General features: G+C 37.4%; 1 protein-coding gene across 1 annotated transcript in view; it reads left to right on the top strand.

Moving 5' to 3' along the window:
- Window positions 1-995: 995 nt before the first annotated feature.
- MEGF10 (multiple EGF-like-domains 10) overlaps window positions 996-17,515 on the top strand; it is a 63,462-nt gene continuing 46,942 nt past the window's right edge. Inside the window, exons 1-3 of the mRNA XM_008944042.1 lie at window positions 996-1,104; window positions 3,382-3,474; window positions 17,027-17,273. Coding sequence (XP_008942290.1) covers window positions 996-1,104; window positions 3,382-3,474; window positions 17,027-17,273 — 449 coding nt within the window. The remainder of the gene's footprint in view (window positions 1,105-3,381; window positions 3,475-17,026; window positions 17,274-17,515) is intronic.

The raw sequence follows: 17,515 nt of genomic DNA on the forward strand, positions 1-17,515 counted from the left end.
GTCAAGCGTGATTTCCCTTTGGTAAATGATGACAAATTCTCTTTAATCAGGGAGGAATTTTATTTAATAGATTTCAAGTACGAAATCTCATTAAATCCTGTATGATTTCAGGTATCTGCTCATCTGATGATATGACTAATTTGTTTAAATGGTGGAAGTCTGATTGCACAACCATATTTGATTCTCCTGGTTATTTACTTTCATACATAATTACAAATTAAATATTTCAAGCTTTTTTCATGTTAATTTATTTCTGTCTAGCTTTTTAAAATGAAAAAGCAACAGATCCTAAAATGCATGCATAAACTTTCTTTAAAGTTAAAAATACATTTTTTAATTTTTTTTTAAACTGGAAAGACTTCTGTGTCATCTTTTAACATCAGATAATGCAATGCACAGTTACACAAATGTTTTTTATGGTTACTTACAATGAAATAATTTAATGTCGCTTTCTTGGTCGCAGAGAGCAGATTCATAAAATGTCATTCAGAAATTTCAAGTCCTACAGTGTTCCACTCTTCACATATACTTCAGAAGTGGAAGTGGAAGTCATATGAGGCACAGGATTTACTCCACTCAGTTGTGGTACTTTAAGTAGCTAGAGCAAGGGAGGAGCAGTCTGCCTTTACACTGGAGTGGGTGTGCTGGAGCCCATCAGCACATAAGTAGGCATTAGAACTGCAATCTTCTCTGGGGCTGGAGCACCATCTCTCTCTCTTCACTGATATCACTGTGAGATGAGATCAGTGTTTGAAAGTGACAACTTGACCTGAAATTGTATTATACATTCTATGCCTCTAGCATGACTGGCTTGATGTCCCTGAGATGAGTCATTAATCCTGAAGCTGTGGTTCTAGGGGATGTCTGTAGGCGTGCTGGCCAAGCTCTTGCCTCACATTGCTTTCAGCTTGCTCTAGTAATGATGTTGATGCCCTATGCCCATTACACATGTCTTTTCGTTCTGATTCACATTGCTTAGCTTCCTCAGCAGGGGCATGTTCATTCAGCTGGTTACAGAAGTCCCAGTGCCTTCAATTGAGGTGGGAGTAGAGCTCCAGCAGCTTGGTGAACCAGTGGCCGGGGAATGTGGCTGCTCCTTCCCTGGTGTGGAAAAGGGCTGCTAAAGGGAATTGCACATGAAACAGCGGATATTTCACAGATCATTAAGTTGGCTGATACTCTATAAGAAAGAGCAGGTCTTTTCTTTTCAAGAAAATGAAAGTATATGATCCACTGAAATAGATCTGTAAGTTGGACAAGGCAAGCTTTTAGACAAGACTTTGAATGAAACAATAGGACACAGAAGAATAGGAGAAATAAGATGTACAAAGGAAATATGCAAGAGTAAGCTCAGATTGCTTTACATATGTTAATGGATTTTTCCCTGACAAAAGTCAACTTATGCAGCTTACTGCTGCCAGTGAATTTTTGGTGCTTCTTTACACTACTCAGTATTAAAAAGAATTCATGTTAAGTTTTTCTCCTGCCTTTGCATGTTAAGTATTTTCTTATATAATGTTCAACAAGTTCATAGAAAACCAAGAGAAAATAAAATCTCTGTCCTTAGTGTCTTTTCAGTTTGTTGTAGTGCTTTTTGTGTTCCCTTACCTTGCATGTTTTTTTGTAGGTCATATAGTAAACTTTGGTTCTCTTATCCCCAGGTTCACGTTAATAATTTCTTTACAGTTGCTGTACTTTAAGGAATGTTAACTAGGATTCAGTTGCCAAGGATCAGCAAGCTCATAAGGTGCCTAAAGAAAAATAATGGTTACAAAATAGATTTTTATGTATATCCAGAGTGTTGAAATAAGTCATTCTTTCATCAGATATATTTTGACGTGTCAAGAAACTTAAAAAACTGAACCAAAAGGAAACCAAGCCAAACCCAAAGCTCGATATCTTTAATTCTTTTATATATATATTTTTGTATATCTATTATTTAAAGTCACTCTTTTCATAATGAATAAATAGGGAACAATGAAATAGCTTTGTGTTAATATCTTGTGTCTTATAAAATTTAAAAATTCCTGTTCTCCTTGTTGATTTCTAATGAAGATCATCTCAACACACATCTGAAAAGAAGCTTACTAGAAATAAAGTTGAGAATGAAAATTAAAGTATGTAACAATATGCTGTTAGTGGCTGGAATCCCAGATAACCAATGATTTTAATAACATATATGATTGATCTCTGTGTGGCCTTCCCTTTCCTTGGCTACACAAAATATGAAGATTACCAACGTGCTTCATCATGTTTAATTAGGAAAAATCATTCCGCAAACATTTTTTGTAATTACTGTAGAGCATTTTCAGTCAATTCAGAACTGAAGTAATTCACTTGTAGTCCCATTGTAAACACCAACTTTGTGGTTTTTTCCCTTTATTCACCTTGTATTCATTGGTATACTGATCAGATTCCTGTTCTAGTTTCTCTGGAAATACCGGTACAAAGACAGCTCTCAGGATGTGTGCATTTTTGAAGTTTTGCTGTTGTTCAGACTAGAAGGAAAGTATTACAGTGTATGTATTTTGGAAAGTTAAGGGTATGCTGGTTGCAGATTCTTCCTCTTCAGTGTATTGTATTCTGAGTCAGTTACATCGATGGGCTGAATATTGATGCCACTTATGTTTTGCTTAGAAATTTCAGGTAAAAGCTCTACTTCAAAGTAAGCCTTAATTGTAGAAATACATACTTGCAAATCAGTAAAAAAAAACAAAAAAGGAAAAATTTCAAGCAGATTTTCTTAGCACTTCAAGTTTATATAAACATAGAATTTATATCTATTGCCTTGCTTTAAACTTATCTGTTTGGTTTTGTTTCATTTAAACAATGCAACCATTGAGAAAAATCAATATTAAAATACATATATTTTGCAAATGTATTTCATCCATGCTGTTGCAAGTGACCCCCCATTTTTAGGCATGCAGAAGTTCCCCTCTTTTTCATTGTGTGAGAGTTTGCTTCAGAGGATCACAGGATGACTGATGTTACAAGGGACCTGTGGAAATCATCTTGTTCAACTTGCCTGTTCAGGCAGGGCCACCTACAGCCTCTTGCCCAGGACCAAGTTTAGATGGGCTTTCAACCTATATCATACTGTGACTTTTTTCATTAAATTTTGGGTACTTATCTCTTTGTTAAATGGAGAAGTATTTGAGTAGTGGCAATATGGTTTTAGCTGGAGTCTTCAAACTTAAGAAAAACAAAAGTGAATTAAGTAAATTTGTTTTGAAGAGATGATATCAAATATTGACACCCCAATATTTATTTTGCTTTTAAAAGATATTTGAGACAAGAAAGACCTCAATTAAGAATCACTTTAGAATGTCGTTCCTAGCGTTAGAAGTTCTTTAATTCTTTTTTTATTGTCTTCTCTGACAGCTCATTGTGCTGATAAATGTGTCCATGGTCGTTGTATTGCTCCAAACACCTGTCAGTGTGAGCCTGGCTGGGGAGGACCCAACTGCTCCAGTGGTGAGTAGTCACCTGTTTCTGCCTGTCTCGTGCTATTTCCACAGTGTTGTCCTCTCTTTTGGGCAGATTGTGCTTGATCCAGTACTTCTGCTTCTGCTTTCTGGTCATGGGGGTTGTTCTGAGTTATCAGATTACTCTGTGTGACCTGATTTTTCTTCATTTGTGTTAAACAATGTTATCTGTAGCAGCACTAAATGTCGTAAGCTATTTTATGATCAGAAGTGTGCTGATAATACATAAATTGACATCTGGAGTAAAGTAAATAAAATTACATTTTAACTAAAAAAAAAATATTTTTTTGTTTGCTTTCTTAGTTCAGAAAGCATGATAGTGCCAGGTCATGTTTAAAAGCTGTGAGCAAAGTCTCCCTCACAACGTTATCCTCCTTTTTCATTCTGCCGTTAACTTGTCCTTTTTTTCTCCTCACTGTGTTCCTCCTTGCACTAGTTCGTACCTGTCTGCTCAGTCTCTTTCTGTTTCAGTCTCACTTACTAGTCACGTCTCTCCCGAGTTTCTCCTTCACCTTAGCCATGGGAGTGTATGCCGGAGATGAGGATAGCAAGAGAGGAGTGTTGAGGACTCATGGGGCAGGAGACAGGGCAGGTGGGCCCCTTTCCTGCTTGACATGTGGGCCCAGCCACATGCAGTTCAGCAAGCAGGTGGTCAGCCTTAATAAAGACATCATGAAGATCAAGGCAATCACACACATGATACGAGAACACAGCAAAATGTCAAAACCACAAAGTAAAGAAGTAAAATAATACCTCTTCATGACCTGTTTAGTCGCTGCAGTTTTCTGGACTTCTAGGGTATAAAACCAGGCACTGCAGACTGCAGTAAGGCAATAAGGTCTGCAGAGAGGGCAGGAACCCTTGATAGCAGGGCTGGCATCTAACGTGCACTATCCCTTCCTCTCTCAAAAGTAATTGTTTAAGTAGGCCATGAATTTTTATTTTTCTTGTTTTCCTTTGCCTGAAATAGAGTTTCTCAGAGTAATTCTTGACTTTTTAGTTCATTATAATCTGTGTTTTATTCCACCTTTCTGTTTCCCTTTGTAAGGTCTTTGGAAATGTAATGTTTAGGCTACTGTTAACAGTGGTATGCTTCATTACAATCGAGTTCAAAATGGGTCTTTTTGAACTAGTGACTGTCCACTTGAGCATATTTTAGTCAACAATAAAAGAAAAAGTTGATAATTTAAATGTCACAGACCATATAAAATTCTAATCCATAAACCAGATCTTGATGGCTTGCAAAGATATTGCACTGCTAGTTTACCTAGTATGAAATTGCTATAAAAATAACAACTGTGAAAAACTTAGATAATCATCAGGACAAATGGAACATGATTGTGTTTTCTCCATCATTTCATTCTGCTTAACAAAATGACAAAAATAGGGAAGTGTTCTTTTTTGATGAACAAAAAAGTGATCTGTTGTTCAGGCAGTATGCTCTGTGAACTTGGAGACACACAGAGAGAAAGTGAATAAAAATAATGAAAAATTATATGAGGGAGAACTGAACCATTTTAAAATTATTAGTTTTGTTGTATAGTCTTTGTATATGCTTACATGTGATTCACTTGTATGAAATTCTTCTCATAAACAGCTCTAACAAAACAAGTCTTGTGTAGGGTACAAAACTACAAGAGTTAGCAATGTAATGCTGCTGTGATGCTGATCTTAATCTAGTGTGTTGGATTATAAAAAGAAATTGGTAAAAATGCTCTCTCTCTGAAAGCCTTATGTATTGACCTCTACTGTAACTATTCAAACATGGAGAAGAAACATGTACTACTAGACAACACAGAACAGGGAGATGTTGTTACTTATTGAGATTTCCAAGTCCAAAACTTGCTGAAGGAGCACTTTAGATGATACAGGAACCTCTAAATCTATTTGATAATCCTTCCTCTCACAGCATTTTCTGGAGTTGTCTTCCCTTACCTGTCAAGTATAACTAATTTTGAACACATATGCAGCTCTTTTTGCTGTGCTTCCTCCTCAGCTGGTTGCCTTTTATTGCTTTTCACAGTAGCCTCAATGACAAAAATACTTTCTGTTTTGTGTCTATAAGAGGCTAAAGCTGAAAGAGCCTTTGTTCATCTACCTTTGGACGGTGTGATCTCTGGACAGGTTAGTGATAGAGGCTTCTGCATAATGTTAGAACTAACTAAAACTGTGCTGAAATTTGTTTCACATCACTACTGCTGTATTAGGAGAAGAGGGGTAGGCTGATGTAGAGGATATTTTTGTGTATATACTACAGGGAGATTTGTTTTTAATTATCCCATTCCATGCAGACAAACTTAAGAAAGATGTTGCTTTCAGCAAATCACCCTCCTGAATTTGGGTGCTGCTCTTTGTTGTTACGTGTGCATGATTTCCTTATCAATGTGTCTGAGAGCTACAAGAGAACTGAAAAGCAGTGGGTAATATTTGAAAGACAGTGAGTGAGAGGGGTTTGGATCTCTGGCACTGAGTTTTATTGTTGCTTGCCCTGTATGATTGGGAGACTGGAACGCCTGCTGTATGAGGAGAGGCTGAGAGACCTGGGGCTGTTTAGTCTGGAGAAGAGAAGACTTAGGGGGGATCTAATTAACATGTATAAATATAAGTGGGCTGGGTGTCAGGAAGGAAGGGGCAACCTGTTTTCACTTGTACCCTGTGATAGGACATGGAGTAACGGTCACAAGCTGGAGCACGAGAAGTTCCACCTCAACATGAGGAAGAACTTTACTGTAAAGGTTCCAGAGCACTGGAACAGGCTCCCCAGGGAGGTTGGGGAGTCTCCGTCCTTGGAGACTTTTAAGACCCATCTGGATGTGTTCCTGTGTGACTTGCCCTAGACTAGATGGTCCTGCTCTGGCAGGGGGTTTGGACTCAATGATCTCTGGAAGTCCCTTCCAACCCCTAACATTCTGTGATTCTGTGATACAGAATATTTTCATATTTTGTCTTTAAATGTATTTTTAGCTTGAACCCCAGCTTGATTAGTTTTAGTAACAGAAAGGTACAATGAGATAAAATAAAGAGGTGCTTTTTTAAATAATAGTGTTGATATGACAAGTTATTAATTCAATAAAAATACATGAAAATTGGTATACTGTAATAATGTCCATCATATATAAACATTTTAACTGTGTAACTGTTTAACTAAACAATGAACAAGGAACAATGATTACAAGGCAGGCCAGCATTTCTGAAAGGCAGACAATCAGGAATTTAATTTAAGGTTACCATTTACCAAATAAAATACTGTTGCTGAAAGGGAGAATTTTTTTCTCCAAGTGTGAGATCTTAAGCCATCTTCCAGATCTAGTAATCTGTTTATTTTAATGGACACAAACATATTGGAAGCAACTAATCTGTTTAAGCACTGAACTTTCTGTAAAACTGCAGAACTAAACTTTTTTGTCCAAAGTACTATCCTTTCTCTATTAGGACTGGTTATTCTCCTTACAAAGGAATTTCAGATGTAGATATCTGAGAACAGAGTCCTGTTGCAGTGTGTCTCCAACTGCCAACCTCTAGCTTGATTTTATCTGTTGTTTCTTAATGTATTTAGCAAGTTTATCTAAAATAAAATCTTAAACTGTATGCTATGGCTTCTACGTGGCAATGGCTTTTCTGTTCTAATTGCAGACGTGCTTCCTATAGTGTTCTTTCCAAAAATGACAGGAGCGATTGTGTGGACTAAACTAATGCATTGTGCAGTAAAAACTGAATCAGCAAGCTTCTCCCTTTGTTTTCACTTATCATTGTATGCTATGGCCTAATAACTTTTCTAGGGACTAAGATTTTTGAGAAACTCCCATTTCCTTTTGTAACAGCCGTTAACTCTTTTTTTGTGCTGAGCCTTGCCTAATTCCTAATAGCCTAGGTCAGCAGCTGCTTTCAGTTCAGGGAAAAGACAGATAAAGTTTTGACTAGACCACTGAGGCTGTCCTCTTTCAGTGCCTAATTCCCAACCCATAACTCTACTCTCCATAACGTCCTCTGCCTTTCTGAAAACCTGACATCCCACCTGAGAGGAATATAGGATTGGGTGTATTCTTCTGTGAGTAAATCCGGAGTGATGGTCTTGGAATTTGCTAGTTAAATAGTACCTCTTTGGGGAACATTTCCTCTGTGAGGTGTATTTTTTATTTGGACCTTTTCTTTTTAGTTAAAGGTAATGTACTATATTAGGCAGTGTTTGCTTGCAGTGATTTTCAGTGGGAGGTGATAGAGGAGGTGATGATAACGTCCATATATCTGAAAAGAAAAACTACTTGGATTGAGAGATCACTGATTTGCAGAACACTTCCATTCTAGCAGGAGATGACAGTCCTGCAAAACAACTTATCCTAATAAAGATTTATTGACCAAACACCGTAGTCAGGTCAGTGATAAATGAGTGGACAGAAGACATGCTGAACCTGTCCCTTGGAGTGAGAGAATCAGCACAACCAGCATGCTGTCAGCACTCCTTTGAAGAACCGTTTATGAACTTCAGGAGTAAAAGCTGATTGGTTCTGGACTAGGGACAAGGACAGAATTTAGAACAAAGGACATAATGCTAAAGTTAGGTACATTTGTAGATTGAAAATGTAAACTAGTAGATCTTACTGAAAACAAAACAAGCACAACCTTTCCCTCTTAAACTGGATTATTGTTTATATATTTTTTAGCTTATATATGTCAGAGTGGATCGTTATATGTTGTAAGAGTGTTTTTGACTACAAGTTGTGTATAAACCAATCTTCTGTAAAAGTTGCTACACGTAGTGATAGTTGGCTGTCTAGATCTGTAGAGATGATCAAACTGTGTTTTATGCTTGCAGATCATGTTTTCTGCCTGTTTTCTGCTCACACTTTTGCACTGGTATTTTCTGTAATACATAATATATGGACGTGATTGTCAGCTTTGAACATGTATGTGAGATAGATACACGTGCAGCCTAACATGGAGTTCCACTAAACCATCAGGACATTAATTTTGTTTTTCTTCTTTTGCCTAATAGCCCACAAATAATTCCTTCAAAATCAATAGGACACTTTCTGAATAAGCTGGAGCGGGGGCAAAAGGCCAGAATCAATATTACACTGATTTGTTTGCAAAGGTTATGGCCTTTGTGATCCTTCATCTGGCCTTAGTGGTAAAGTAAAAAGGACATCGCATGTTTTGGGTTTATGACAAGTATGTTGAGATTGCTTGTGGAAATGTGGATAAGCATTTTCTGGGTTTTTTTTGTATTCAGGTAATGTGAAATTTTTTTGAATTGCTGAGTTTTAATTTATAACTCGATTCTCTTAGTGGTTTATAGTTTCACTGGCACTATAGTGTGAGGACATGGGGGTAGAACAAGTTTTGCTAAGGTGTCCTTTGGCTCCAGGTGTTCATAAAGCATGGGAAGAGAACTGACCTTTTCCTTAATGCATTAAACAGTCTTTAAAGCTTGCATCTCAGGGAAACATCTTCTTACCTTTAAATGCACTTTGTAATGAAACTTCTAAAGTGTGATAGCTCTGCTACTGGCAGATTTCCTTTACTGTCATGGCGGATTGTAAAGTTCACAGATTACACTCACTGTTTTCTTCATGGGACTTTGTGGATGCAGAATGTAGCAGAAACTGTATCCCTTGGCATAGCTTGTGTGAGTTACAAGCACTGCCAGTTTCTCAGTGGAGCTTGTAATTTCCATTAACCCTGCATTGGTGGATGTTTCACTGTTTTCCACAGACACACTTGCATCCCAAGTGAAACACTGCCCTTGGTGTGGGTACCAGACAAGGTGCCTGGGAGCATCTTATACACTCCTGATAGAACAATTTGTGAGTCTTGGATTGAGCTTTTTTGACCAGGGCGTTGTTTTTGTTTGTCAAAAACATTTTGTCTAACAGAGTTTGCAAGATAACACTAAGCTCATCTAACACGTTTTAGCTCATCCTTATGTTTTCCAAGCCATTCACCTGGCTGTAGAAATAATTTCTGGCTTTAACAACATGCTTACATCAGAAAGGCTTGATTGCCAGAACTGAGAAACTGGTAACACACAAATGAAACAGCAGAGTATGCTGACAGAGAGCTATTTGCTTTTATGGACAATATATAATTTTACATATTGTTTTATATATTGATGGACTTACATATTGTCAGCGGCTAACTTAGCAGGTTTCCAAAAATGTGAAAGGTAACAATTGTTGCTAATTTAGAAGTTAAGATGACCTTCCACTTACTGCAAAAAAGAAGGAAAAGGTTAATATATGGTACTACAAGGAGATCTGTGCAGAATCAGGATGATGGACAACAGCCCATTTATACAGTACAAGCAGATTCTTATGATTTTGTAACTTTTCCTATAAAAGTTATTATTTTTAACAGGTTTTATCTCAGTAGCAAAATAAAATGAACACCAAGACCCATCTGTGTGTGTTTTCCTTAGCAGTTATCCAACCTTGTGTTCTGATGTCCAAAACACATTAAAGAGCCTTCTGCAATTTAGGGCATGTGAAAGGCACAGAGTCCTTGTCTTTTATAGGATCTGAAAAACACATTTTCATTGTTCTTCCACTTCATGGATGAAAAGGCTTTTACAAAGTAAAAAAGAAAAATCCCTAAATTAAATTAAAGCTTAACATTTTGAATAAAAATCCTTTCTTATACGCAAAACAAAAAGTACGAATGAAAAATATGCCACAGGGCAAGAAGCCTACAGTCTAACAAAGGAAATCAGATAGAAACAAAAGACTCAAAGAAAATCCAGATTTAAAAGAAAGTGTGCTCTGAAAAGAGCCACTACTATGCATTTCTGTGTCTGGGATATAGGTAAAACAAATCTTTTACTAAAAAGCATTGATATTTTATAATTATTATGGGTGATTCTCTAAAGAAAAAAGCTTTCTTTGCTGATATGCATGCACATGTATTTTTGTAACATCCCGAAGTGTCTATAACAGAGCGTATAACAAAACCATGGAGAATTATCTCATGTTTTTATTAAATAAGACTTCGAAGGTTTTCTAGAGGATGTTTTTATTCTACTTTTCAGAATAACAGGCTTTGTTTCCTGACATTATCTAATTATCTTTCAAATTTCTCTTTACCATGTTCCACATTTAGTCTCTTGCAATCCAGGCTGACATAAAGATAGATGTCACTAGGGGCTTAATGCATCTTGTTGAATTTGCAACAAACTTAAGTATCTGTAGCTTTCAGAATCAGTGGGAATTTGCTTTTATTTGATTTAAATCCAGTTGGAAGAATTATTATCTGTTTCCTATCCTGCAAGTATATGCTAAGGGAAATGAGTGCCATCAGTGTAGATCTATAGCTAACCAAACCATAATAGCAGAGAGTGGCTTCAAGAATACTATCTCAGCTTTCAAATAATAAGAATAATGTGGATTTAGATGAGTGGGAACATTCCTATTTTTGTCATGATTTTCATTAGTGAGTCAGTGAATGTTTTTCTGAATACACTCAGAAATTAAGATCATTAAGGGTAGCATCTACCTGGTTATGATGTCCTTAGCATAAGGGAAACATGGTTTTCATTTCCTTATCAGCTAAGAGTAATTTAGGATCCATGAAGTAGTATCCAAGTTTAGTTTTGCACAGGCCAAAGGTACCTGATGCCTTTATGTAATACATGAACTATTTGACTGTTGTCATGGTATATGAAATACCTCCTTTTCTGTCAAGAAGGACACCATTCCAGCTTTCTGACCAAATTTTAGTCTGAAGTGTGTTGTACTCCATGTGTTTGCAAGCCTTCATGCTGCAATTGTGGCACTCTCTTTCATCAAAACAGTAAACACATTTTCAGGTATGCAAAACCAAGACTATCTAACACATGAACTAGAATTACATTTCCCTTCTATCGACACTTGAAAGTTAGATGGGAATTAATTTTTGATGGAGAAAAGGGAGGACTTGTTCTGGGTGTCTCTTTACTGAGGTCATCAGAGAAATAGTCGAGGTGAGCAGCTTCTCTGACCTATGAATTTAAATGCTGCCTTCATAAAAACTTAATTTTGTTTTGTTATTAAATTCTTGTGATTCAACAGATTGTACTTACTGCCAGTTAGATATCTAAAATATTTGTTCCATTAATGTGTACTTATGTTAAGGCAGGCATGTTTCTTGCTTCTGGAACAAATGAAAGAGTCATTCTTTCAAATGCTAAATTCTGGACAACCGTAGGGAGATATATGATAACAAGGTTGTCAGTGGGCTACTCTAGATAAAGTTTTCTCAAAACTGATCTGTTTTACTTACAGTGGCTATGTTTGGATATTGGTGGTGGTTATTCCCTAATAATGCAAGTCACTTGTAGGGCCTCCTAGAAATGTTACTCTTCTTGTTGATAGCCTCTTATCCAAACAACTGGAATAGTTTTTAAACAGAGCATATTGCAGTTGATCTGCTTCTAGTTGTAGATGATGGTCAGTTGTGCTCCTTGGTGGATCTCATGGCTTTTCCTGCTAGGGAATTGTGAACTCTTTCTGCAAGTACAGATATGGAACAGAAAGTTGCCTCTGCCCCTGAGAACCTGTGATTGAAGGAAGAGGAAAGAGATAACAGAGAGCTGGAAACACATAGGAGATGAGGAAGGAAGCAAACGCTGATAAGTGACCATGACAGGTAGTGGTTTTGACACACTTGCCATGTCAACTTTTTGCAGACATCACAAGGGGAAGGAGTTATAAGGTAGGAACACGGAGGAGGACATCATGGCAGCATTATGGCTTGGGATATGGAGACCTGTGTCACGTTGTAGAGGCAAGTTGAGGAGAAACAGTAAGGTGATAATCAGAAAATGCAGTGAAGAGGCTAATGTCATGGGCAATGTAAATGTGGGGTCGATATTTGCATAGTGGATGAGAAGTGATAGATGAGGGATAGACCAAAAAGACCATGAAAGTAAGGACAAGGCAATAGTGATCTGAGAGTCAAAGGATGGATGCAAAGGGAGGCACAAAGATTTAAACTTGCTCTTGACATGACAACCTAGAAAGGAAGAAAGGTCGATCAAAGATGGTGTTAAATTATGGGCAGCTTCACTTTGTTCTACATGCTGGAGCAAGGAAAATCAACTTTCACTTACTAAAGGCTGTGGCTCCTTGAATCTCTCTGAAGAAACTGTTTGGAGTTTTAAAGAGACAGAGATAGAGAAATTCTGCATATTTGCCACTGTTAGCTTATTTTGAATTTGTATTTCACAATATTGCGTTCCAAGTGAGGGAGTGTTCACTCTGTTTCTGCTGTCTGTGGTAAGATTTTTTTTTCCAGCTGTTTTAAAAGACCATAAAAATACATAAGGCTAATGCTGTGGTAAGAATCTCCTCTGTTTTGGTGGCAATGATACATATTTCCAGAAGAAAACAGCAATGTGTGCTGCAGAAAGATGTGTAAACCAGAATAAGATCTCTTTCTGTTGTATTGGTGCTACATATAAGACAGCTACAAAAAAAAAAAAAAAAAAAAACAAAACCAAAAAGTAAAAAAAAAAAAAAAAAAAAAAGAGATACCAAGAAAAGTAAATCTTAGCTTTGCTGTGATTCTTCACTTTCACCTCCCCATTAGCAAAAATGGAAGACAAAAAGTGGAAAGGAGATGTTAAAAAAAAGCATCGCAGTAAACATTGTCTGGCTTGAATAGGATTTTATAAAGGAAACTGTAGCATGCTTAAAAGATAATTACAAGTCAGAGTTTCTAAGGATTTTTTTTTTCTGAAACATTCTTTGACTTGATTTGATAGCCATATTTTGTTCTCATTAAAGGCCATTCTTTAGAGAAGTACAGAACTGTAGGTGATCACGATGCCTTTGTCAGGAGTAAACTTAGACTTACTTGCACTTTTATTTTTGTTGCCTTTTCATGAAATCAATAAAAAAAAGGCAGAAAAAAAAACCCTTACAAATATGTGATCCCATTTAATTTAAAATGTCTTGTTGTTTATAAGGAACAATAAAGGAGTGACCAAAATCTTCAGATGTGCTTCAAATTATAAAAATTCGTACCAATGAAATAACAGGGCTCCTTCCATCCCAATTTGCAAATCACCAGCCACTCACAGAAACTACATGCATAAAACTACACCTAGTCCAGCATAATAACAATGTGCATTAAAGTTATTATACTAAAAAATGCAGAACTTTAAATCTTCAAAGGTGCTACAAAAGGCCCCCAAATGATAGCAATTTGTATTACAGATTTCAGTTCTTCTTGAAGGTGATTTTTTCACAGCTGAATCCTTGAGCTTCTGTGTTTCTAAGGTCATTGTTTGGCATGCAGTTTCAGTGAGCATTTCTTTATGATGGTAGACTTGTATTGTCTGAGAGTTTCAAACCAGAAACAGACCAGAATTAGGCTAATTCTGTATGATCAATACAGAAATTTAACTCTGGCTTATTGATTGGGTTTGCATTTCTGCAGGATTCAGACTGTTTCCAGGAGTTATGGTATATGAGATGCACTGTCCTTTTGTTGAAACCATTCTGAACATAGGGCTTTTGTCTCTATACTTTGCTTCCCTTTCCCATATACCCTGTGTTGAGACATGATTTACAGCTCCAAATTTCCTCAGAAGTGAGTAGCTGACACTTTCTCCTGTGCATGCGTAATATGTCTGTGTGCCTGTGACCTTGGTGCAGTCAGGACAGCCAGAGCATCTATTCAGATTAAGCCCCAGCTGACAGTCTGTAACCTGACGATAGTCATTAGCTCAAAGACTATCCCATTCCACCACAGTAGCAGCTGTGTGACTTCTAGCCTGGCTTTCTTAGAGTCTGGTCTGGACACTAGGAAGCAGTAGAAATATTCTGATGGTAAATTTAACCTCCATAATCAGTTTTAAATAAACCAAATTCACCACAGAAAACATTTCTATATTTTGCCATCTTATTTTTTAATAGTAAACTGAGCATCAGTTTCTGACAAATCACTTTAATTTCCTGTGGGGAATGTTATCAATTCTCAGTGGACACAGTGCTAAAATATGTAATTTATCCATCCTGTTCAAAATTATTCTTTTTTTCCGTAAATCCTGCAAATTTCTCTACAGTTCTGCCTATAACTCAGATAGATGCTAGGCTAGATCTTCTGTAAAGGACTATCATGCAGTTGTACTATGGAGGGGCCACCATTGCCCAGGTGGAATGCTTCTACCATTGTGCTGTAGTGAAAAATTGTATAGTCAATATTTGTTACCCACCTGGCTGTTACCAGAAGAATGGTCATGAGACTGGAAACCCCATTAGCCGCCATGTGATGCTTTTTACTTTAGTGGTTTCCTGCAAACATAGTGAGAAGATCATGCCAGGAAACTAATAAATTATTATCTTCTATGTGGTACCTACTACAGTAACATAGTTGAGAAAGGTTCAAGTCCGCAAACACAGCACAGTCACCTTGGATGTCAGTAAATCTCCAGAAGACAGCAGGGTACATCCCAGGGAGGCAGACTAGGGATGGAATTGTAAAAAGAGCAGGGGGAGTACAAGGTCTTAGCTGCTTCACAAGTAAAGCAGTTTCTAACAAGGCAGTTATAATGTCTGAATGTTGGTTGTGAAGTAGTAGATGTTTCTGGTCTGTGTGGCTCTGAGACTCATTATGGTGGGTCTTCAAGCAGCTACATGGATGTTATTGCACTGTACCAAATACCACATTTCCAGCTATTGTTGAAAGAACACAAGCTCTCACCTAACAGCCAAAAATAGTTTTTCTCTTGCTTGATAGGTCTTTATATCTAGAGTGTGTTCAGGCTGCAGTCATCCTTGACTGAGGTCTGAACTGGAAGAGTTGTGGTCTGATGACCAGTCTGAATCCTTCTGTTTGTCAGACACGACAGGGCCGGTGATTTGTTTTGATTTTTTTAGTTTGTTTGTTGGGTTTTTTGTTTGTTTGTTTGGGGTTTTTTTATTGTTCCATGAGGAATGGCTGAAATTGAAATTGTCTGCTTTGTCTGTGAGCAGGAGGAAGACTGTTATCTGAATCCAGACTAATGTGTTGTGGAAAAAAAATGTAGGGATATCTGCTCAGTCATGACAGAACTTGCAGCTGTCTCAGACATCCCACCACCCATATATATTTTATATACACCCCCAAATAGCTAATTTGCTGACAACAATTTGAGGACTGGTTATAATTAAGATTACACCTACTATTCCATGCAGACATGTTGAAAATAAACATAGAACAGTTCTGAATGTATGTGATTTATCATGGGGAAAGGCAACTTCTGAGGTTACTATCTACATCTTCAAAGAGGGAAGCAAATAATAAGATAAACAGTTGAAGATAAACAGTTGTTCTGACAGTTTGACAGTATTGTTGAGTGTTTCTAATGCATATAATACTTTCTGTTGCTCTGTATTTTATTGTGTGTAGGTGCTCACATTATCTCCATTTATGAATGCATGTTCGACCTCTCCTGGAAAAAAAAAAAATCTTAAGGAGGAGATACTTTAAAAGAGCCTAATCCCTTTCTATTTGTGTGGCATGAGTGAACAGCGCCTGTAGCTGAGTAATTACTACCCTGGAGAGGATTCTTGAATTACTTTGCATTAGTCTAGGAAAGTATGCCTGTTCTCTGACTGGCATTTTTTGCCGCAGGAGAAGACTGGGAGAACAATTGTTGTCAGTCTTCAAGAGGAACGCCCAGGCTTCTAGCCACTGCAGTTGAGGCTTTCCCATTGTACTACTCCTATCAACAGAACATAAAAATAAAATCAGATCATTTGACCATATGATTAGCACATTTCTGTTGAACTCTGGGTGACCTTAATTGTCTGGCTTGTTATAGAACTCCCATGTTTCTCACTTAAGAAAAATTTCATCCTTAACCTTAAGGTGTTTCTTCTGATGCTGAAATAATCTCTGAGTGGCTTGTTTATAGGGTTTTAATAGTATACATTGGGGAAGACAAGAAAAGAAGCATTTGAATGATCATGAAGACACATTGGATAATCAAATTTGTAACATCTAGATGAAGTTTAAACATATAATCATTAATATCTATTGCTTGGTGAAACACTTCTTGTCTTTTGTTTTGCTCTGTCACTGTGTTGCAAGATTATAAAAGAAATATTGGTATTTAAGTAAACAAGTAGGAAGTCCTGGATTTGAAAAAAGTCATAATCTTGTTTGGAGTAAGCTTTCCAACTGCCTTGTGGGACAGAGAGTTGCTTATGGATTTAGACTACGTTTTTTTATTCTTCTGGCAAGACTTCTCTGTGTAAGTGGAAGTTCCCTACAACTCTAACTGTTATTTGGTGGTGGAGAGTCAGAATGAACAGTTTTGACAATGAAGAGATTAGAGCTTTCATTTACTTTACAGCTTCACTACTTTTAAAGTGTTTGGTTTCATGCTTAAGAAATTAATTTGTGTACATAAATGAAGTTCTGTCTGTCTGCCAAGATCCTTGAGGACCAAGGAGAACTGAGGATGTGCTACATAACTATTTCCATTTTACAGTGTTTTTCTTTACAGTTGACTCATGGTATCTTCAGTGCAGTGACATGAGCTATTGTAAAATGGCTGTAAATTTTTCCTTCCACTCCTTCAGCATGTGATAGTGACCACTGGGGACCTCATTGCAGTAGCCGCTGCCAGTGCAAAAATGGAGCCTTGTGCAATCCCATCACTGGAGCCTGCCACTGTGCATCAGGCTTCAAAGGCTGGCGCTGCGAGGAACGCTGTGATCAAGGGACATATGGAAACGATTGCCATCAAAAATGTCAGTGTCAAAATGGAGCCACCTGCGACCATGTGACTGGAGAGTGCAGATGTCCTCCCGGATACACTGGTGCCTTGTAAGCAGCGGGTATATTGTTTATGGGAGAGAGATGCAAGTTTTAAATAGTACTGACATGAGAAATTTAGGTTAACTTCTAACACTATGCTGTTGGACTAGCTGCTGTGTAATGCAGGGAAGCAGGATTGGTGGCTGAGAAGCAACTGGGCAGACCAGGCTTCCCTGCACGGCCAGATGTGTAGCTGAGAAAAAGCCCTCTTGATCCGGACTGCTAAGTAACAGTTACAAAAAGTAGCAGCA

The sequence above is a fragment of the Merops nubicus genome, unplaced genomic scaffold (assembly GCF_000691845.1).
Source record: "Merops nubicus isolate BGI_N331 unplaced genomic scaffold, ASM69184v1 scaffold31877, whole genome shotgun sequence".
NCBI lineage: Eukaryota > Metazoa > Chordata > Aves > Coraciiformes > Meropidae > Merops > Merops nubicus.